Source organism: Neurospora hispaniola (genome assembly GCF_033458365.1).
Source record: "Neurospora hispaniola strain FGSC 10403 chromosome Unknown B0T23scaffold_1, whole genome shotgun sequence".
Taxonomy (NCBI): Eukaryota; Fungi; Ascomycota; class Sordariomycetes; order Sordariales; family Sordariaceae; genus Neurospora; species Neurospora hispaniola.
Window position 1 is genome coordinate 5628775 of NW_026944406.1, and position 21703 is coordinate 5650477.

At 50.3% G+C, this 21703-nt stretch overlaps 3 protein-coding genes across 3 annotated transcripts; 2 read left to right on the forward strand and 1 right to left on the reverse strand.

Moving 5' to 3' along the window:
• The first annotated feature begins 3894 nt into the window (after nucleotides 1-3894).
• Nucleotides 3895-9509, forward strand: B0T23DRAFT_36638 (uncharacterized protein). Its single transcript, XM_062836392.1, has 2 exons — nucleotides 3895-4032; nucleotides 4181-9509. The coding sequence occupies exon 2, from the start codon at nucleotides 4259-4261 to the stop codon at nucleotides 9200-9202; it is 4944 nt and encodes a 1647-aa protein (XP_062697799.1). The 5' UTR covers nucleotides 3895-4032; nucleotides 4181-4258; the 3' UTR covers nucleotides 9203-9509.
• Nucleotides 9510-11111: 1602 nt separating this feature from the next.
• On the reverse strand, nucleotides 11112-13684 carry B0T23DRAFT_435604 (uncharacterized protein; the record flags this gene model as incomplete). The annotated part of the gene is made up of 5 exons (XM_062840537.1): nucleotides 11112-12270; nucleotides 12323-12927; nucleotides 13045-13262; nucleotides 13336-13547; nucleotides 13642-13684. 5 exons carry the CDS (start codon nucleotides 13682-13684, stop codon nucleotides 11282-11284), a joined length of 2067 nt encoding a protein of 688 aa, XP_062697800.1. The 3' UTR covers nucleotides 11112-11281.
• Nucleotides 13685-16159: 2475 nt separating this feature from the next.
• On the forward strand, nucleotides 16160-18159 carry B0T23DRAFT_36717 (interferon-related developmental regulator-domain-containing protein). Its single transcript, XM_062836412.1, has one exon. The coding sequence runs from the start codon at nucleotides 16560-16562 to the stop codon at nucleotides 17958-17960; it is 1401 nt and encodes a 466-aa protein (XP_062697801.1). The 5' UTR covers nucleotides 16160-16559; the 3' UTR covers nucleotides 17961-18159.
• Nucleotides 18160-21703: the final 3544 nt, after the last annotated feature.

The following is a 21703-nucleotide window of genomic DNA, read 5'->3' on the forward strand; positions in this document are numbered from 1 at the left end:
AGAAGTTTGGGAGGAAGTTTTTTATAATAAAGGTAAATAGAAGTTCTAGGTCGCTCTCGCTACCTACTACCTAGCACCTATTCTATCCCGTTTACCTTACTATTACTAGAACCCCTGGCGCTACTGCCCCCCAGCTATATAGGCATCCAAAGTAATTACGTAATATAATAACTAATTATAGAATATCCCTATTTAATTCTAGATAGAGATTCGGCTAGAGGTTGGAGTCGTTGGTAGTTTTTTCGCTACAATACTAAGGGGTATTATAAATAGAACCGGCAAGTACTATTTTAACTTTCTTTATTTAGAAGTAGAATTAATAGTAGCGTACTCTGTATATATAGTCTAATTAACACATAGGTTTCCACTTCTATAGGGGACCTTAATATATATACTATAAAAAATATAAGTAGCGACCCCCAACTCCCACTATATACCTACAATATATTAATATTATTATGAATAATTGCCGCTATAATATATAGACTTAGGTTATTATATACTTTATCGCAGGGTTTCTATAAATTAAAGTACGATATATTAGCGATATTAATACTAATAACTACCAATAATCTAAAATTCTAATATAAATTCGGGGTACTATATAAAGGGGCTTGAAAAAAAGCAGGTGTAAAATGAATGCCCAGGCTATATATTTCTTTATACTACTTATTAAACGCTAATTGCCGGGAATAGAGGATAGGAATGGATATTTAGCACTTTCGTAGTAATAATAGATAAGGGAGTTGCCCTAGACTACCTTAGGGGTAAGGTATAAGGTATACTACTTAGAGACACCTATAGCGATGGAATAGAAGTAGTAAGCGAATACTAGCGGTAGCCCCAGGGTAGTAAGTTATAGATAGATATTAAATAAATATTATAATAGTTTTAAATAATATAATAATATTCGTATAATATTTGATTATACTATTCAATTTCTAATCGTATATTAATTGATAATTATTATATTGTATATACAATAGTAAAAGTTTAGTAAAATAAATTAATATATATATAGTAGGATATTTATAAAGGAAAAAAGAATAAACTTGAAATATAAGTTGAACCTTTAAAAATGATTCTTATACGAATTTATTTTATATTGTGAATAGATAGTTTAATTAATTATTATTTTAGGGATGGAATAAAATATTAGAGATGAAGCACCTTCGATAATTGAACATTCTGCTGTGTAGAAGTTTCTATTATACGCGCGAACTACTTTTTGATAAAAGTTCCTGTTGTGCGTGCTACTTTTTATTTTGTATAAGACGTTGTTGCTGTTTGAGTGTACCGTTCTGGCGGGTTAGTTGTCTAGATGTAAATAGACCGACCACTAAAATATATTAATTACAGTCTATAATTGTTTAATTAAATATGTAATTATCGAAAAGGGGCTTGTATAAGCGGATTCGTTCTATAACGCTTTTGCACTATCAACACCACTGCCTGCACCCTGTTCTGGCCCTGTTGTCAGACCCCCCATTCCCAGCAGGGGTGCCTGGGCCATTTTTGGAGAAAGGCCCGTGGTCCGCCAGTGCCAGCGAGCGTCGGCGGCCCGTGAGCGCTAGCGTGCCAGCCAGTCAATGCACTCCCGTCACTGGCAAACTCGTTGAGAAGCGCCTGCCCACTGCACTCATGCACCCGCTTGCCCAGTCGCAAAGCGTCAGTCCCTTTTATGAACGGCGGAACGCACCTGATTTGCGCGACCGCTGCTGCTCACGTTCAACTTTTTTTCCTTTCAACTCCCGTCGTCACCCTGACCTGACATCAGCAGCATCTCTCCTTTCTTCGACGACCAACTTTGTCGCCCTTGGTCGCCTTGTCGCATCGCCCATCGTCGTACTTGTTAATCGCGTCCTTTTCTTCGTACATCTTTTCCCTGTTCTGGCAAAGCTGTAGAGGCGATTTAAACGCGCAGGTTTTCTTGACGTCTCGGGCGTTTTTCTGCTTGCGCGACCGTCATTCGGAACTCGTCTCTTTCCCTAGCAGCTGCAGTCGTCCGATCGACCTGCGGCCCTGGCTTTTGAAGATTAATTTCGTTACCTGCCTGCTCAGCTGAGTTCAAGGTCGGGACCTCTCCGTTCTTTAACCTGGGATAGAGAGGAAATGCTGTAGCGAACTGCGATAACCTCATCGCTGTTGTCTTCCGCGCACGCGTGGGGAAGATTCGTGACGAGTTTGCGGACGCATTCAGGCACACGTAACCCACCCAACAAGGAGCACGTGCCCCAAGGCGTCAGAACACCACGATAAGATCGTGACGAACACATCCAGGGTATGCATCATCTTCACCTCTTCCCCAGTCCTAACACCTCCAAAAACAAGCACAAAGACCACTACTGTATTTTACCATATCACATGTCCTGCATCTGCCTGTTGAATCACGCATCCTGGAACCCGCAGTCATTAAGGCTGTGAGTGGTCAAGGATTGCGAGATTTGCAGTGCAAATTATGGGGTTCGTGTTAACCAAAAGGCCAACAAACCCTTTCACCAACATCGACCAAAAACGGTACAAGTAACCTGGGCTACCTGCCACAGTACCTTGCGTTTAATCTTGTCAGGTGAAAAGAGGGGAGAGAGCAGAGAGAGCAAAGAGAGAGAGAGAGACATGTGCGGGGAGAAATGCAAAACCAAACAACGACTTGGGGAGAACAACAACAGTACCTGGAAATGGCAATCCAGAGACTGCACAATCCCATCTTGATTGATATGCTGCGGTCATTTGATGAGCCTCTGGCAATGGCTATCAATGACACCCGGATCTATCAGCCTGGCCCCCTGGTTAATTGTCCCATGCACAACCTGAGATCCAGATTTCACATCTGCTGTGTGGCAAGCAGGCAGCCCAACAAAGACACACACCTTGGCCTGGCTGGAATTCCTGGGAGAAACCTAAAAGACAACCCTGAGTGGATGGTGGCTGTTAGTGCTACGGGCAATTCGCACTCCGAACAGCGAGCGTTGAGGGACTCCCACAGCACTGCCAAGGCCTGCGGGTCATGTCACTTCCTTAACAGCACTACTGCAACTGTTTGAACGGTGCTGTGCTCGCAGCCCCGCACACCTCATCCACGCCCGACAACCCCACCGACGGGACTTCAACCGCGCAAGGGAAGCCGGCCCGTTAATGGAATCCGATTCACATTGAAGACAAAACCTCACCTCACCTCACCTCACCGTTTGTGTCCTCGGCAACACTTACTTGATTTGAGACGGTGGACATCACGGCAGCGGGATATTCGACCAGAGCTTCGAATGACAATAAACTTGCAGCAAGCTCATCCAAGTCGCGTCGTGTGGTTTCCAGACAACCGCCGCGGCTGGCAACCTTGGTTGATTTCCCTGCGCTGTCACCCTGGACGGTACCTCGACCACTGTTTACACGTCCATCTTGAATGCCAACGCTTTCCCCGCCGCTACCAGGGGCAACCGGCCTCGACAACATTTCGACTTGCACCACCACACCACAACACCACCACCACCACTATCACCGGGAACAGTGCATTCTGAAGCGCTCTCCTGTAAATCAACATCGATATCGACATTAACTTGTCGCTGGACTTTGCTTGGTGCTGGCGGCCTTGCATAACGCTCCCTCCAGATTTCTTTTGTTCTCTCTCTCATTCTCTCTCTCAGGGTCTCTCGCTCTCTCTCTCTTTCTCTTTTCATGTCTGAAATCTTTCTCAGTTTTCATTCAGGACATCTGCGAGCTGGTTTTCTCGCTCATTGTCTCCCACTCGTTCACGCATTACACTTGGACTGCTGGCAACTTCTCAGAACTGAAGTTGGACTCTTTACCTGACGCTGACCCTCCTCGTGCCTCGCAGAACTTCACAGGCTAAGCCGCTTCCAGCTTGGCATTCTTCCTGATTGGACCAGCTAGCGCATTCTGTGCCCCACCACTCGACGTTGGAGACACCCCACCCGTGTAACAAGGCAACCACTCATTTCACACAGTTTCCGGACTGGTTGTTAAGGGCACACCTTTGTCTTGTGCTTTGACACACCCACTATCAACGACAAAGTGAGTTTCGACCGAGAGTATTCTGCTCCAAATTTCCCACTAGATTGACTTTGTCACTCTCGTACAAGTCTGTTGTGTAGATTTGGATCGGTGGTGAAATGACTTGCACCCCATGAGCCCTCTTGACTGACCACCTTGATTCTCCTAGCCCGTCGCTGCCCCTTTTTTCGTTTGTTTGGATTCTTCCCTCCTGAGCTGAAGCCAGCAATCATCGTCCTCGCCAGTCATGGACGCCAGCCACAACAACCACGCCGGGCAATGGGATCCCAACTCCTTTGCGGCAGAGAATCCATGGGAACAACAGTTCGCCTTCACCCCTGAGCATGGGCACGAAAATGTGTATCACAACCCTGGTGCTTTCATCGACCCTCCACAGCAGGTCAACCCGCAGCTGGCTGGTCATGACACGCAAACAAATGCTTATGGCCACTACGACTACTACCCTCAGAGTGAGGCATGGACTGGGCCTAGCCCTGCATCTGCCCCTTATGCTCAGGAGCCATTGACCCAGGAACATTATGCACCTGCCCAGCAGCACCCACAGCACCACCACCAACAACCACCACAACAACAACAACAGCAGCACCCATATGGCAACCATCGCACAATTGACAGCCGGTTCGCTCTTGTTGACCTCCCGCAAGAGAACGAATACTCGAACCACCATATTCAGATTCCCGAGAGGCAAGAAGTAGTTCAAGGTGGTTTTGCCCATGGCGCTGTTCCCCCCAGGCAACAGTCGGCAGATGGCTATCTTCAGGGACATGTCTCAGAGCAATGGCAGAGGGTACCAATGGCGAGCTCAGGCTATGCTACGAATGGAGAGTACCAAAATCCCTTAGCGATGCCACAAGCTGTAAATCACCAACAACCGGTTGTACATCAATCACAGCAGCCGCCTCAGCATCAGCCGCAACATGTCAGTCAGCAGCACCCACAACTTCAGCGGCAACAACAGCCATCGCAATCGCAATTACATCTACCGCAGCCGCAGCAGCAGCAGCAGCAGCAGCCGCCACAACAAAGGCAGACGCCCACGCCCATTCAATACCAGGCTGGCCATGGCCCAGTCCAGGGAGGGCTCACGAGCTACCACCATGTCCAGGGTCACCATACCCCCGAGCCCCAGCCAAATCAAGCTCACTTTATGCAAACTGTTAACGGGCAACATATTCAAAACTGCGCTTCCGTTGCACAAATCCCCGCGCAGCGAGCCACGGCCAGCCCCAGCCCACTAAGTCATACACCAATTCAAAGCGCACCTATACAGCAGAAGCCTGCCCAACCACCGGTGCCGCAACCTATCCAACCTAAAATTGCTCCACGTTCCATGGCCCAGCCTGCAGTGCAACAGATGGTGCAGACGCCCGCTCATCAGACTGCTCAACCATCACAGTCGACACCACAGCCTACGCCGCAGCCCACACCGCAACCTCATGGACAGACAATTTCGCAAGCCCCTCAACATCAGACAATACCACAAGGGTTTGTCCAACATCAGCAGCCTAGCCAACCTCAAGCCTTTCAAGTTCCGATCTCACAGTCCCAGCCCGTTCAGATCCAACCGTTCCAGGCCCCGGCGCAGGAACGGGTGGTTCAGGCTCAGGCTACACAACAGACTGTTCAGTCTCCCCAAAATAATGTGATCTCGGGCGTAAAGCGACCTGGTGATGTGCAGGAGATGCAAACCCTTGCCAAGAAACCGAAGGTGGTACAACCAGCCTCCAGTATCGCGAATCCCCAAGTCATTAGCTTCGCAAATAATAACTCGGCGAACCCTGGCTTCGTACCGGATGTAAATGGGCAAGGCGATGGTGGCGATGTTGCCGGTCTTTTCATCGTAGATGAGGATTTGATTGACAAGGCAATTGAAACACCGGGTTGCACTGTCCCAGGAGTGCCGCATCTCGTCATCGATGAATCTCCGGTGCAGCTCAAGAAGGGACCACCAACTAAGCGTTTCGTGACCATTGTGGCGAAAGCGGGCAAAGACCCTCTATTCCCTGGTCTTGAACGTGGCTGGACTCCTGCTGAGTCTCTCAGCAACCATGCCGAAGCATATCAAACTGCCAAAGAGGTGCTGGACCGCCAGAGAGCAGATATCAGGCTTGACATTGAGATGAAACGAGCAAAGACTGAGATGCCGGCCGACTGGTGGAAGAAGCTCTCCAAGGGTGAACTTGGAACGGATGCTAAGCAGCGAGGATCGCCTCCGCCCGAGCCTACCCTGACAGCCGTGAAAGCATCCGAGCTGCTTCGCCTCCATCCAGCTCACAAGAAAAACAGGAAGGTGATTGTACACACGAGTAACGAATTCGGTGCATTTGTTGCCGATAAGATTGCTGCTCTAAGGGCTGCACCAGCATTTGAGAAGCTTGTCAAAGATGTTAAGAACAAGGGAAAGGGTTCTGCTACCCTCAAGCCTGCTGCAGTTGAGACTCTGAAGCAGTCTCTCCAGCCGTTCAAAACGGAGCTTGAAGCAGCCATTGTTGAGGGACTCAAAGTCGGAGACCCAGTAATCCTGCGGATGGTGGGTGAAAGGGGTATACTGCCCGTTCGTCTACTCAATCTTCTGATCCAACTCTTCAACCTTGGCGAGGCTACCTCATCGTTGGCCAAGGCCGCTCTTCGCCTCTTTGGTTGCTTTACAAGCCTTACGCCAGAGCAACTTGAGGCTTGGAAATTCCAAACCACAAAAGGCAAGCTTGAGGGGCTGGGTGATCCTGAGATCAATGAGTTGGTCGCAACTATCATTGCAAATGCCGAAAAGAACGCTGGGAAGGAAAGTCCTGCGGCCAAGTCAAAGAAAGAGGCTAGCAGCGATGCTAAGAAAACTCCTGCCAAGACAGCAGTCTCAACAACCAAGAGAGCTCGTGAGGATGATACCAATGGTGATGCACGCACGGCCAAGAAGCCTTCTACAGATGGTAAGCCTCGGGTGACGGCCACCTCGAAGTCTACTAGCGATGTCAAAGCCCCATCTCCTGGTTCAAAGACGCCTCCAACTACAGCCAAACCAGCTCTTAAAACATCGGCTACCACACCTGCTACGACCGCGTCCAAACCCCGTGCTTCTTATCTGCTTCCTGGCAAGGCCCGCCCATCAGCAAAGCCAGTCCCAAAACCAGAGCCTTCAAAGGCCGAACCAGCGAAACCGCTGGTCAAGGCAGCTTCTGCAAAACCATCTACCGCGCTGTCTGCGATAAAATCCAATGCCCCTCAGGCGGTATCCTCAGCTGGCAACTCGGCGAAGGCAACAAAGCCCAAGGAAGAGCCACCGACCAGCTCTAGGTTTGCGGCACTCATGGATGAGATTGCTGCACCCAGGAAGGTGATAGCAGACGCAACACCTCCGGCGGAGTCCGCCCCTGACCCGAATGAGACGGAAGAACAGAGGAGGCGCCGCTTGCGGAAGGAGGAGCGGAGGAGAAAGAACATGAGGGTCGTTTTCAAGAGCGACGACCAACTATGCCAGATCAAGGAGTACACCCTATTTCCTGAAGAGATGGGCCACCGCCAGTCTCGCGATGTCCGATCAGATAGCAAGGACAAGCGTGAAGGCATGGCACTCAAAAAGGGCCATGCGGGTGAGCTTCGCCCTTGGGAGGAGCCCAACTCGGTTGATCTGGAAGTTCTTCCGGAGGAGGTGCGCAAGGAAAGCTATGTCACCATGGGTGGCGTGAAGACTTTCCGCACCGAACAACAGGCGTTCATGGACGATCGGGAAGCCAAGGAGCTCATGGTCATTTACACAGACCCATCGGATATTCCGCCTACGCCTAAGTCGCCTGCTTACGAGCCTTCGCTTGATGGCGGCTCCGGGTCTGATGTTCAGTTGCCTGCAGGTCTGGAGTATGATGAGCTTCGTCGCAGAGCTACTGATTTGAAGAACTTTGGTGCTCACCGTTCAGCTTATGAGGCCAAGGCTCGGCTGGAGACTCAGTCGAGCCCAGGCTTTGCTGACTTCACCGAGACGATGAAGTCGCTTAACTCGATCACCGGCCCGTATGCCGGGTATCCTATCCCTGTACAGCAACCAACCGCCGTGCACGTGGCGCCCGTTGCTGCGGCTAGGCCTGAGGGCATTCCGCCTATCATCGTGCCTGTCACAAACGAGCCGCCGGAGGTTCGTGATCAGCGAACGTACGAGCTCATTTCCTCTGAAAGGGTCCGGTACTACCGTGATCCGGAGCCTTACGATCCTGCACGTCCCAAGACAGTACGTCGTCGCGATTACACAGATCCTCTCATTCAGAAGGCTGCAGACTATGTGGAAGAAATCGTTGAGTATGTTAAGCGGACAGTCCCTGAAGTCAAGCAACAACCTGTTCCGGCAGTTCCTGTTGTGCCGGCTCAAGCTTCAGCTCCAGCTCAGGCTGCTCAACCAGCGGCAGCCCCGGTAGACTACAGCGCAGCCTGGGCACAGTATTACGCCCAGCAAGCTCAGCAAGGACAGCAGCCGGATGCGAATGCCCTTCAACAACAGCAGGCTTGGTATGCTCAACAACAGCAACAACAGCAGCAGCCAGGCGCCTTTGGTGCCTACCAACAACAGATGGCTCAGCTCGCTGCTCAAGGCGTCGATCTAAGTACCATCTTGCCTGCTCTCGCAAGCCAACCCAACGCCAACCCCCAACAAGCCGCCGAGATCCAAGCCCTCATCGCCACCCTAGCAAGCGGTGGTCAACAACAACCCAACCAGCCCGCCGACCGTCAAATGACCGAGTACCTCACCTCTCTTATGAATTGGGCAGGCGGCGTTCCTCACACTCAACCTGCCGCCCAGCACGGCGGTTACGACCCCTATCAAGCTGGTCAAGCCTATGATCACAACGCTCGTGACAGCCGTGATCGCGACCCTAACTCTCGCGACCGCGACAGCAGTGGTTGGGACCAGCAGCCGCACCACGGAGGCCGCGAAAACTTCCGCGAACGTAACGACAGTCGTGATGGCGGACGTGACGGACGTGATCAACAACAGCAACAAGGACATCATCGCGGCGATAAGCCCCACTGGAAGAACAAAAAGAACCGCGGTGATCGTAACGGCGATGAAGTGCCGGATCATCTCAGGGGCATTAACCGCAGTCTGATTGGCACGAAGCAGTGCACGTTTTGGGCGCAGGGAAAGTGTGCGAAGGGTGATAAGTGCACTTTTAGGCATGATTGAGGGGAGTTGTAGAAGCGGTTATAAACTTGATTGTGCATCATTGAGGAGAGAGCATGGGGTGGCGCAAGGGTTCAAGGAATGAGGAATGGATTTTGGGATGACTTTCAGCATATTAGAATGAGAGTCACTAGAGGAACGAGAAAAGACGAAGAGCGCGTTTCGTTTGCTACATCATGTTATTACAAGCAAAGCGAAGCCAAGTCAAGAAGGACCGAGTTACATTGAAGGAGGTTAGCTTCTTCACATCAAAATGTTAATATATCACTTGCTATCGAAGATTTGTCAAGAAACAAGAAAAGATGATTACTACCATGCTTCTTAAGTCAAGCGGCCACAAGTGAAAATGTGAAAAGAGGTATTATGAAGAACCGGAGAACTACTGCGAGTAAGAAGAGTAAGTGGTGTTTCGTATACACCATATTGTATAAGACCAGTTCTTGGATAATATAGGTAGGTAAGTCTTGCTGGCCCGGCCGGACGATAAGGTTTCTCTGTTTACCAGACCGCGAGTAGCAGTAGCAGTAGCAGTAGTAGCAGAAGTAGCAGTAGTAAACTTATGTCAAAAAATACTGTCCCCTCACCCCACATATCCAATATGGTAAGGGGGGACAGCATTTTTCGATTGTGGCTACCTAGACGTAGTAGATAGAAGACATCTTCACAAATTAACAAGCAGTCCAAAGGCGACCAACCGACACCGCAAGTCCGCTTCATCTCTCCCGATGTCTACGGCCGGTATATAAGAAGCCGGTGCTTGGTTTTATATACTTATCCTATCCTATCCCGTTTCACATATTGATAGTACAGAATCTGTGTGGGCACATATGTGGCTGTGACAAGGAATATCCAACACTACCTGCCTCAAATATTGGTCGCAACACTTGGTATTACTGGGTGTGATACTGATGAAAGACACTCGTGTTTTTCTCCCCTGCCTACCTAGGTAGTCTATCCAAGTCTTTTCTCTGTTGTGGTCCGGACGTACACTTACTTGTTCAGCCTGGACTAGTTACTATTTTTGTGGCTAAAGGAGGATTTGTGCTTTAGCTTTGCTGGAGATATTCAGGATGATTTCCGCCTGATTGTTCAGGTTACTAAATGATGATCACATATATTGGTCGATATCACGGTCATGAATGATACACTTCGTATGGCCTTACACTCTAGTTTAAACTTGGCCTGTCTCGAACTGTTGTTTCATTGATAGGCATGTAAATACCTTTAAGCAGCATAACTCAAGACCGGGATGGAAACACTCGGCTTTTGAAGAGGGAGAAGAGAGGCTCGCGAGGGCACGAACTGGCCAGTTCATTACCTGGTTCCCCTAAATTATCCATCTTTGATTGTTAGCTTCCTCTGGTTGCAACTTCTTTCAAGAACATAACCTTTTGGGATGGCACCGTTGCAGCTGCGCTGACTTCTGGCTCGAGAAAGCAGCCGAAGATATACTCAAGGCAAATCTCGCTTTTACATTTTCAATTAAGATACGAGGTGACAGTTTACAATTGGGAAATCCAGCATTGGTATATCATGCGAATGTTAATAGACACCCAAAACAGACAACAAGAACGCGGACAGTGGTGCCAACTCAAAAATCATTCAACGCTGGACTACAGTGGTTGCTACTTGAGCACCCAAGATCCCTTGCGATGGTGACCATACAATGGTTTGCGTATAGTAACCTAGAACCGAGAAGTCATTCAAGTAATCGACTTGGTACCATCGACAATATCAGGTAGGGATCGTCCGCCATGGTGCTCTTGTCCTCGTCCTTGTTCCTGTCCGGGATACTCGCCAGAGTGAACCAAGAATTAATGGGGAATATACCATCGAACTGTTTGCAAAACCAGTGCATCTAGAAAACCAACAGAGAAAGACCATGTGCAAGTGCAACAGCCAACAAGTTGTGCCCATATTGAATCCGAACAAAGACATTGACAAAACCCAAGATCCTCATACCCATATCCTTCCACCTTCTCAACCGTCCAATGTCTCCTCGTTGGGCAAGGTCTCCTCAACCTCCCAGGATTGGTTAAGCTGTCCATAGATGCCTCGAAAAACGAAACCGTGAGCCAAAACTCAGACAAAGGTGGGTGCAGTATAAACCAATGCGCCGAACATCATGGCACCTGTAGCTACACCTCCGAGAGCAACATAGCCGACCCGCTCGGCAATATTGCGCAACCGTTGCCTCTTGGTTGGTCTATCGCCGTCGTCGTCGTCAAGGCGAACAGTCGATGTAACGACCGAGACAGGCAAATCGAGCGACTCAACTGTCATTGTAATATCTGTCGCTGCCTCAGTAGAAGGTTCAATCAAATCGCCAACCTCCATGTCCTTGTCAACCTCCATGACTTCCTGTACTTCCTCTCTCTCGTTTTCGCCGCTTGCTTCGGGCTTCTGTACTTCGCTAGCTTGCCATGCAAGGTCTTCCTCGGTACTAGACGAGATGGCTTCTGCCTTTCTCTTTCCTTTGCCAACTGGGGCATTCTCATCCATAATATCGGAGATAGCAAGGCGTGAATACTCCCTAGTGACGGGTGAAGACTGCATTATGGTCATCCTGTTTTCCTTCCGAGCCTCAAAGAATTTTGCTTTGTCAGATGGATACCAGGGAGCTTCTTCCATTTCTACCAAAGGTCCATTCAGTGGTTTGTTGATTGGAGAAGTCTCATCGATATCTCCCGCCGATTTGTTTGACTTGGGAGTAGCCAGCTGAACGTCGCGAGGATGAGTGAAGGATAGAAACAATGGAGAATCGACAGGATACGATGCTGGCCGCATATCCGCAGGAGTGGCGTAATTGACTTGAGGGATAGCGCGATCAATGACATCGTCCTTGATATCTGGAGTGACAAGGCGAGCCGTGCTATGGCCCTTGTCAATGATTGATGATGGACCAGTCACAACATTGCTGAAGTCTGGCATGGCCCAGTTGCTAGAAGGCTCCCTGCCATAATCTCCTTCTGCCTCTGACTCTGCATCTGAGTCCTGGCCAGCGGAAAAATCCGAATCGGACTCAGAGTATGGGTAATCGTATTCAAAGCCTCTTTCAGAGGAATCGCCATCTAAGACATGGTTAACAACTAAACCCATTTGCAGATTTCAATCAACACTTACCACCATTCAGATCTCCTCCACTCACTTCCGAATTAGCGGATTCGGGCTCATACTCTGGCTCATAATCAGAGCTCATCTCGGAGTCCCAATCATCATCATCATCAAGTGCAGCGTAATACTGCGATGGAACGGGGTGTTGGGATAGAGAGACATGTAGAGATGCGTTGGGAGCTTGAGATGCAGTGGGTTGAAGGGCACCGACGTTCTGAGGCCAACAATCCTCTCCACTTGATCCATAATTGCTACAGCTGCTGTCGTTGCTGTCGATAGGGCTCTTCGGAGATGGTATGGAGGCAATGTCTGACTTTGAGTGCGAGTCTTGATTCTGATGGGAGTCGTTGATCTTATCACTCTGGCCCCAGTTGTTCTTGTAGTTATCATCTTGGTCCACATCGATAACCTGTTTCTGAGGGTCTGTGATGACATTCCCAGACCCGACAGGGTGAGTGAGATCAATCACTTCACCCTTCCAGCTGCGTCCTGCTAGTCCACGGGCAGCCGATTGGGTGCCCTGCACCAACGGGCTGACGTTGGAGTCTTCGTCTTGATATTCCATGTCGGAGTCCGATATGTCGGGGACTTTGAATGTACTTGAAGCCCTCGGACTATTCCATGTTAGTATGGTCTAATGCTAAACAAGGGCAATGAAGCGTTTACTCGGTGGTTGCGCGAGAAGCAATGTTTGAGGTTATGTTGCTGTTTGCTGGGGTTGTGAAACTTACCGAGTAGTATCTTGCTCTAGCTTCGCTTTAGGGACCTCGATATACTCTAGGCCTACTTTAACGATTGTAGGGGGAAACGTCTTTTTTCTCATGACATCCACACCGAAGCGAATGTTGTCGCCGTCCTTAATCTCGACCTGCTCGTCCTTTTCAAGTCGCTGGTCGCTTTCATTTATGTACGTTCCGTGGAGCGACCCAAGGTCCCGCAGTTTCAGCCGCTGCAAGATAGCCATTACCTATTAGCAAAGGAATCGGTAGATGGGCCCGCTGGGGAGGAAGGAGTAAGCCAACCTTCTGGGTAAAATCAGCGATGATCTCAGCGTGCTGTCGAGACATCACCGGGCTGTCGTACCACCCGTTCTGTGAACTTGGTACAAATCCCTTGGCAGCCAGTTTAGAAGAGCGGCCGATTTTCAATGTCGGATTCTGCTTGTCCAAGACAATGTACCGTCGCGAAAACGGATGGTCAGTATAAGGATGCTGGGACAACGAGATCGAGAATGCTGGTAGTAAGTTAGTACCAAACCATCTGGGGACTCGGAGAAGAGGGGAAGGAGGGGTTTCTAGCCCTGATGAGTAGGTTTTGAATGGACGTACCAGGTAAGTTGCCAGTCGAGGCCGGCTCAGAGTTCGTGGACATTGTGGATGTGCGAAAGATGCAGTCGTTACACCGTTTCCTTGGAGGGGTCAAACAAGTAGTGATCCTGCTTCTTGTCAGGCTGAAGACCGGACTGCCCTGGTAGCTGCAGAATCCTGATCAAGGCGGGTCAATCAGCCGCAGAAGAGGTGATACCCGAGGTTCCGGACTGCTGGTGTGTTGAGGAAGCGTTCCAAGGCAGCAGAGCGCAGTACCAGATACGATGTCAGAAGCAGCACAGACCGAGCCGAGGATGTGAGAGAGTTGGAAGTGCGTGCAGTGAGTGAGCAGTGATGGTAGGGTGAAACGTGCTCTCTGGGTCGATGTGAACTCGAGGTCTGGTGCAGGTGAAGGAATGATGACCAAACAAGACGCAGCAACGCAGAGGTAGAGGTAGCTAGCTGCAGACTGCAGCTGGAGCGCGGGGTCAATGGTTGTTTCGCAGCGAGTGCAGAACAGGATGGTCTCAGTGTTCAATACTTAAGAAGTTAAATTGTAGCTGGAGGTTTGTAAAGGAACAGGAGGAACAGTCAAATCGAAATGGATCAGTTGGGTTGGTTCGTTGTGTTCAGTTGAATAAAGGAGGTTGCGACTGGCAAGAGAGACGGATTCGGTAGTCGCACTTTCAAGGGTGCTTGCCCAGGCGACCGCCAACTTGCACCTCAAATGGGAAAGAGCACTCCTCCTTAGATAGCGAAAGTGCGGGGCCAGGGGGCTGCCTGATACACCGACCCGGACTTAGGACCTATCGATCTGGCCATGTCTGCCTACCTAGCACTTACCTACCTCTACTTACCTCTAGGGGTCACAGTAGGTGTTGGGCAGCTTCTCCTCGGCTGTCTCTTACTTCGTTACCATTGGTGATACCAACGTAAACGAAATGATTTGTCTTGATTATCGTGCTTCGTGGCAGCAGATCACAGCGCTCTTCCTTCGTCCACCATGCCGTTTACCTTAGTGAAAGCACTCGAGCCATGGAAGCTGTACTGGAGCCGTACAACTAGACCGCATTTGCGAGGCACCAGGCTACCAGCAGGCAGGCAGACATCGGGTGGGAATGGACGGACATATGCGGTTACACAAGCTTGACTTCTTTCCGTCGGATCTATCTATTTGTGCTCCGACCTGCCCCCCTCCCCTCCCTTTGGTCCCTTCGTTCGTTTGCCAATGAGGCGGGCGACAACTGAGTCAGACTGGACCCCTCGCAACACGATCTAGCACCCGCTGGTATTAATTCCTGACGATCCAATACCCTTATGGTACCTATTCATCAGCTGGGCGGCTTGCAATCGGTTGACTCCAATGTTGATCATGTTTGAAAACCCGACGAGTTGTCGTTAGCTGAGACTCGTGATGCCCCACTCCTGTTCGCATGTGAACGACGACCTACCGGGACTGGACGGGAGAGCTACGAAGTGCGGATACTGCGGAGCTGCTGCTGGCTTTGCTGGAAACAAAAGGACCGGGGAGAGCAAGAAGAGCAGGGAGAGCAGGGCGGACAAGGGGCGGGCAGCTCATGAGTGACGGCACGTTGGTGGGGAAGAGGGGCGTCGGTATCTTATCGCCTGCAAGGGCCCAGGTAGAAGGGGATTTCACCGATCCAAGACAGCACCTTTTGCCGTTTCACAAACTCCATCGGGTGCTGCTCTTTCTTACCTCTAAGCTACGGGCAGCGTACGTCTAATTCCCCTGCTTTTTGGGGGCTGATCAAGACGTGTAAATAGGTAAGCTGAAGGTTGATGATGAACGTTCGTGTTGGGCTCGAATGTTTTTACACTTGATGCTTCCCCAGGCCGTAAAGGTGCTCAGTGACAGCGCTGGAAGATCCAGTCCTAACCTCTTTTGGTTAGTGCATCCATGGTCCATATGCAAGCACTTAAACCACGCCCACGAGATGGATGGCAAGGACAACCAAAGGAAGCATTCAACATGGAGGGACTGGCACAAGATTCACACCTTTCCAAAACAATGGCATTCCTTCAAGTTGCCGATTCAAACCAAATACACCAATGAGGGACCTTACCTTGGCTCTCGATTCTCGACCTATCGTACAAAAAAACAAGCCCTTAGTTTGCACTAGTACCGTTGCCAATGCTTGCGCGGAGCTCCAGCGATACCTAAAAGAGGCTTATATCAGCACATGTTTGATTGAGTCACAAGTCACAATGCCATGTAGGTTCGCAAACCAGGGAACAATAATTTATAGCAAGAAGATGTTTGTCCCGAGGGACATGACATGACAGAACAGAACAGAATAGAACTGAATTGAACTGAACTGCAAGGACATCAGAAATCGTCACGGCTTAACGGATCCGATGGGCCGAGCATTAGGTAAATCGTAGCTAAGGTCTTGGCCCCGGGTACCGTTCGCCACTGACCACCGTGCCCTTGGTCTTCTGGGCCCGCCTCAGTGCGTCATGCGTCATTCGTTCCCGGGCCCTGCAGTGGACGGGGTCCCGAAAACTGCAGTTCCAGTTGTTGATCCGCACAAGTGGAATTGAAATTGTCCCTTTCTTTTCCTCTACAAGAACAAATATTTTCCCGTCACGAGCCAGGGAAAATAATCATCTGCCGTCTTATCCAACCAACTTTGCCTCCGACTTTCAAACCCCGACGACGGCACAGTCCTACCTTCGACTTTATAAGAAAGCACCCCCTCCCGTATCTCATGGATTGTATGCTGAAAACGACCTACTCATTCGAAAAGTCAGCAACTGCCATTAACAACTACAACAACCATTCACCTCCCATACACCGACCGGAAAAGTAATAGTCTTGCGCGGCAAGCGATCGAAATTACAAACCACGACGACTACCTCAACCAAGAATCCCATATCTCTTGCCGAACAGACGCTTCATCCAGCACACACCCAACAACATGCACGATTTACGCAAGAAAGCCCTTTTGGAAAGTGGCAAAACCGTTTCTCGAAAGGCTAGAGCGCGGCCCGACGCCCCACGCTCTGGCGGCACTCTCTCTCCCGGTAATGGCTCTCCCGCAAGCTCGCGGCCCGGCTCGCGGCCCGGCTCACGGGCACCCTCAACAGCGGGATCCCGAGCTGGAAGTCGTGTCCCCTCCGAGGATGAAGCAAGTGAATACGACTTCGATGACGCCATGACTATCAGCAGCGCCAACTCGGTAACCGGCGAGGATGTTTACGAGGACGATACAAGCAATACGTGGCCGGAGAGGTTGCAAGACCGTATTGCCGAACTTCAGGATCGCAAGAGAAGCAGCGTTCAGGGCCGCGAGGCTACACTGAAGGCATATACACACATTCTGAAGCACCACTTTGCACAAAAGCACATTGGGAAGAACATTTCCGACATCCACGCGGCCCTCCTCCGCAGCATCAGAAGCGGAAGCAGCGATCAGGAACGCCTGCTCGCTCTCCAAGCACTTGCAGTCACCATCCTTAACTGCCCCTCGGACGCGATATTCGATCACGTCTGGTCCGCACTCAAGGTAGCCTGTGAGGACAGCGAGGAAGACAAGATCAAGGTCGAGGCTATCAACGCCATCAGTATCGCCGTGTCACTTGGGGGCGGTTCATCCAGCGCCGCCGAAGAAGTTCTTGACTTCCTACTCGAAATCATCGAAAGCGACGGCCAGAGTGTGGGTGCTCCCGACAACGGCAACGTCGTAGCAGCAGCTCTCCAAGCCTGGGGGTTTGTGGCCAGCTACATGGACGACTTGAGCGTACAGCGCGACCAAGCCATGGAGGCCTTCATGGAGCAACTGGACAGCACAGACAGTGACGTGCAAATTGGTGCCGGCGTCAACATTGCTCTGCTGTTTGAAGCTGCCCGCGACGACGAAGAAGAAACGGGCGAGAGCTCCGACTTGCAGTACAACCAGCACAGAATCATGACCCGCATGGCGGAGATTGTCCGTGACTCTTCCAAGGCGGTCTCAAAGTTGGACCGTAAACAGCTAAAGGCCAACTTCCAAAGCATCATCACCTCTTTGGAACGTGGCCTGGGTCCGGGATATTCGACTGCTGGTCGCAGTTCGGCGAATCCCCACACGGGAGGCTCCAGGATGGAGTCAGGTGCCGGAGGCGAGGACGGCTTTGTCGAATTTGGATATCGTGAGAAGCTACGCATTCACAACCAGATTCTGATTATTGATACGTGGTCAACACACGCTAGGATGGAGACCTTAAAGACGATCCTTGGTGGCGGTTTGGCGACGCAATATATTGAGAACCCTGCGGTTAGGGAGGTTCTGGAGGGTGCGGATGTGGAGTTTATAGTCAGGACTAACAGGAAGAGGTAGAGGTAGCTTACGACTGAAGGATACCAGGATGAGTGAGGAAATTGAAACGATCGTGTTGGTATAACGATAGACGACAGCGTTAGGTGGCATTGTTATTGGATTCCTTTTTGCACGCATTCCTAGTTTTCAACAGGATTTTTTTTTCTTCTGGCATCTTAGATTAAGGTCTTTCCGCGAGGCTTTCTTAGTTGGCCTTCCTTTTCCTCATAATTTGTTCATCCTCGTTGCTCGTGTCATAGAGTTTGAGCCACAGCTCAGGGAACACGCTACACAGCGCAATTCATTCTCTTCATAACCGCTTTTTGCATCTATTCAGATAATATAATTGTTTCGACAATACCTGTTCTTCGATGTTTATCCCTAGGTTCACATTTTACACATAAGAGGTCTCTGGGGCTTCAAACATCTACTATATGACTGTGAATTAGATGTTCTGTCCAGCGAACAGAACATTCTTCCATCTTTTGGTGGTTTGACCTACAGGCATTGCACGCTCTTTGCGCTTTGACACAACCTATTCTTCTAGACATATCATAGAAGCTATAGCATGTAAAGCAGTACACGGAATGGAGTACATCAGCAGGGCCTTTGCCCATTCAACATTCTCATTTTGCCGCGAATGGGAAGAAAGTCGAGGAATACAGGTCTTGCATCAGAATTCAAGGTTGTTATTATTATACTAAATAGTATGTATGGCATGGAACGTCGGGCATATAGTGAAACTCCTGTCTAAGCAGGAGGATGATAATTCCGGTGATATGCGTTTTTCTCCGTCCCTTCTTAGTAGCTTTTTACCAGCCGATCTAGATAGAATATGAGACAATCAACACCGGGCAGCCACGAACCTTGGAAATAAATATACGTTGTTTCAGCATTTGACTTTTGGGTTCATGAGGGGGAATCATCTTCAACCGAACCGGAGCGTTCGGTATCCCAGACTCCCGGTTGTCGTGTGTCTCGCAAGCCCCTCATTCAATGAATATCGATTGAGGCATGCGAGGGGGTTTTGAGGAGATGTGGTCATTGCAGTGGTGATCCTCGCTGTAAGCCCTGGCACCACTATACGAAACGTAGTATTAAGTAGAAGATGCAGTTCGCAAACGACACACGACACACGACACACGACACATGACTGCTAGTGGATACATAGTTCTACATACAAGTATCTGCAACTCTTGGTCGGGTCAGGCGGGTAGGCTGACTCTGAAGGGAGAGTTCTGCTGTTTCATCAAGACCATGGTTTATGTGTATGGTGTTTCATAGAGGTAACTAACGACGTCATTAGCGCCAAGCATAGGGTACCTGACTGAACAAGGTCCAACGAACGACGTGAGGGGCAGCGATCCGAAAAAAAAAACGTGGAGAGGGGGGACCAGTTCAGGACAGGAACCACTGGCACCCAAGCCAACTTAAACAAGGGCACCAAGATATATGCAAAGAATCAGGGCAGTTGGGACAATCTATCGATGATCTTTGTCTGATCTTGAGGTCTGGCTTTCCGGTGTTGGTGAGTGATAGTGAGTGTGATAGTGACGGTACCTGGCAGCAGTTACCTACCTACCTACCTCCGGCTGGACTATTTGCTTGCTCAAGTTTATCAGCCGCGGCAGCAGCACAAGCAGGAGGTAACCAAGAACATCGTCACCAGCAAGCATCACATCAATAATGGGTAACGGCCTGCACTAAACTCGTAAAATCTGGAGGCCTGCGCAAGTGTTGTTGACCACATGGATTGCGGGGCTACCGTTTCGATTCCTTTTCTTGGGCCCGAGTACTTACCGGTAGGACAAGGCAAGCCGAGGTTGAGACGGTGAAGAGACGGAGGTGAAGACGGGAAACGGGACAAGCTCCGAAGCGGAATGGCTGCCGAAGAGCTGATCAACACCTCCCCCTTGTTCCCTGACCTTGGCTCACTGCAAAGAGCTCTGCCCTGGGCTGGTACATACGTAGCAGGCTGGGATGCGGCTTCGGTGGTCCCCAGCCGTCGGGGGTCCACTTTTTTTTTCTTTTACTTTTTTACTTTTTAGGAACCCGGTCATTCCCCCAAGTTCAGTTGTTCTTGTCCTGTTTTGATATGGTGTATTAATCATCAACCGGGCCGATGGGAAGGGAGGGAGGCGGGAAGGAGGGAGGTGGTTGAAGATGTCGTGAACAAGGGATTGAAGAATTGACCGAGGGATAGGTAACTACAGAGCAGAAAAAAGAAAAAGAAACAGAGACAGAAACAGGAACAGAGACAGGAAGGGAGAAAATTGTACCACAATGACCGGTTTTAAGCCTGAGCTTCCCAGCGAATCGATTTCCATCCATTCATCCATTCACTCTATGTCACTGCCCTGCCCAATTCTCTTGTGAAATAGAAGGCGAAGGCGGACGGAGCTGAGCTGCATAACGCTGCAGCAAGGCACCTCATAGCACCCCTGCCTCCCACGCGCAATTGGCCGATAGCCGTCGAGCATGGCCAGCACACCAAGCAAGGCCGGCCGTCGTCGGGCAAACCTAGGCGAACCAAGCCGCCATGGAGGAATTCGGCGCCGGGCAGTTGGGGGAGATCAGGAAGGGAATGGAAAGAAGAGAACAGGAAAAAGAAGGCCGTTCAGAGAACTGGAAGCTGTGACGGGATGGATGAAACGGAACCAAGGCCAGTGACTTGCTTGTATTCATTCGGGAATTATATCCATCCATGTGGGTGAGTCCAGTTCCCGGATGTATTCCCAATATTACTTACTGTACGCGGGCGCCGACTTCTTTGGACTCCTCTCCCTGACTCCCACCGCTCATTCGTCCCTCTCACCAGTCCACCACCGAATGGCCCCTCGTTGCTTAGGTTTCCTCTCTTGAGCACCAATCCAGAGGCATCAAACAGTCCCTTTTTATGATTTTTATTTCTTTTATTTTTTTTCCCCCCTCTCACGCACACGCCAGTCGCCGGTCGCCAGTCGCAAATCCACAGCAGCACCTAAGTCGGGAGGTCGGGTTGCAAACAGATTTCCAGGTTCCAGTGACGGACGGTGCCTTGCCTTTCCCGCTCTCTAGGACCATCTTTTTGTATGCTTCCCCTGCTGCTGCTGCTGCTGCTGCTGCCCTACCCGATATACTTGTACGTTGAATGGCGGGTAGCTTCGAATATATCGATCGCATCCAACTCCACCCGAACGAGCGGAGACTGTTGAATGATCACTTGCGACACACGCTTCCATTGCATGCGACGAACTACTAGACCGACCACTTTTGAGGCCTGCAGCACGCAAAACATAGCATACTTGGATCTCCGACACGACGAGACGGGCTTTTTTTGTCCCCATCCGCTTGGAACCCTAAAGTCAGCCCGCCCTGGTCGAGCTATCCACTACCTCTAGCTACAAGCTCGCGCGCATCGCACATCTGGTACGTGCCGTTGAGATACCTCTGTTCTCTTGTTGATATCCTCTCCTTCCTCGTCTTCCCATGTCTACAGCCACAAGACCAAGCAAACACCCCAATGCCTCGTGTCAGCATCGGGCTGAATTGTCCTCTCAAAAGGGCTGTCCCATTGCTGCCTCACCACAGCATCTACCTACCTCTACCAAGGATGGAAACATGGGGGTCGGTCCTCTGGTCCTTCCAGGTCAAAGAAGTGCAGGGCAGGACTGCCTGGGTATTGCGCCGCCTCTCGATTTTCACGGGACGGAGCACCGCCGCCTACCTTGTCGCTTCCTAGTAGCGTAGCCTGCCTCCCCGCCTGCCCTGCCCTGTCATCCCGT

What these genes read in the sequence shown, in the direction of transcription:
- B0T23DRAFT_36638 (XM_062836392.1), top strand. Translation starts at nt 4,259, where the DNA reads ATGGACGCCAGCCACAACAACCACGCCGGGCAATGGGATCCCAACTCC.
- B0T23DRAFT_36717 (XM_062836412.1), top strand. Translation starts at nt 16,560, where the DNA reads ATGCACGATTTACGCAAGAAAGCCCTTTTGGAAAGTGGCAAAACCGTT.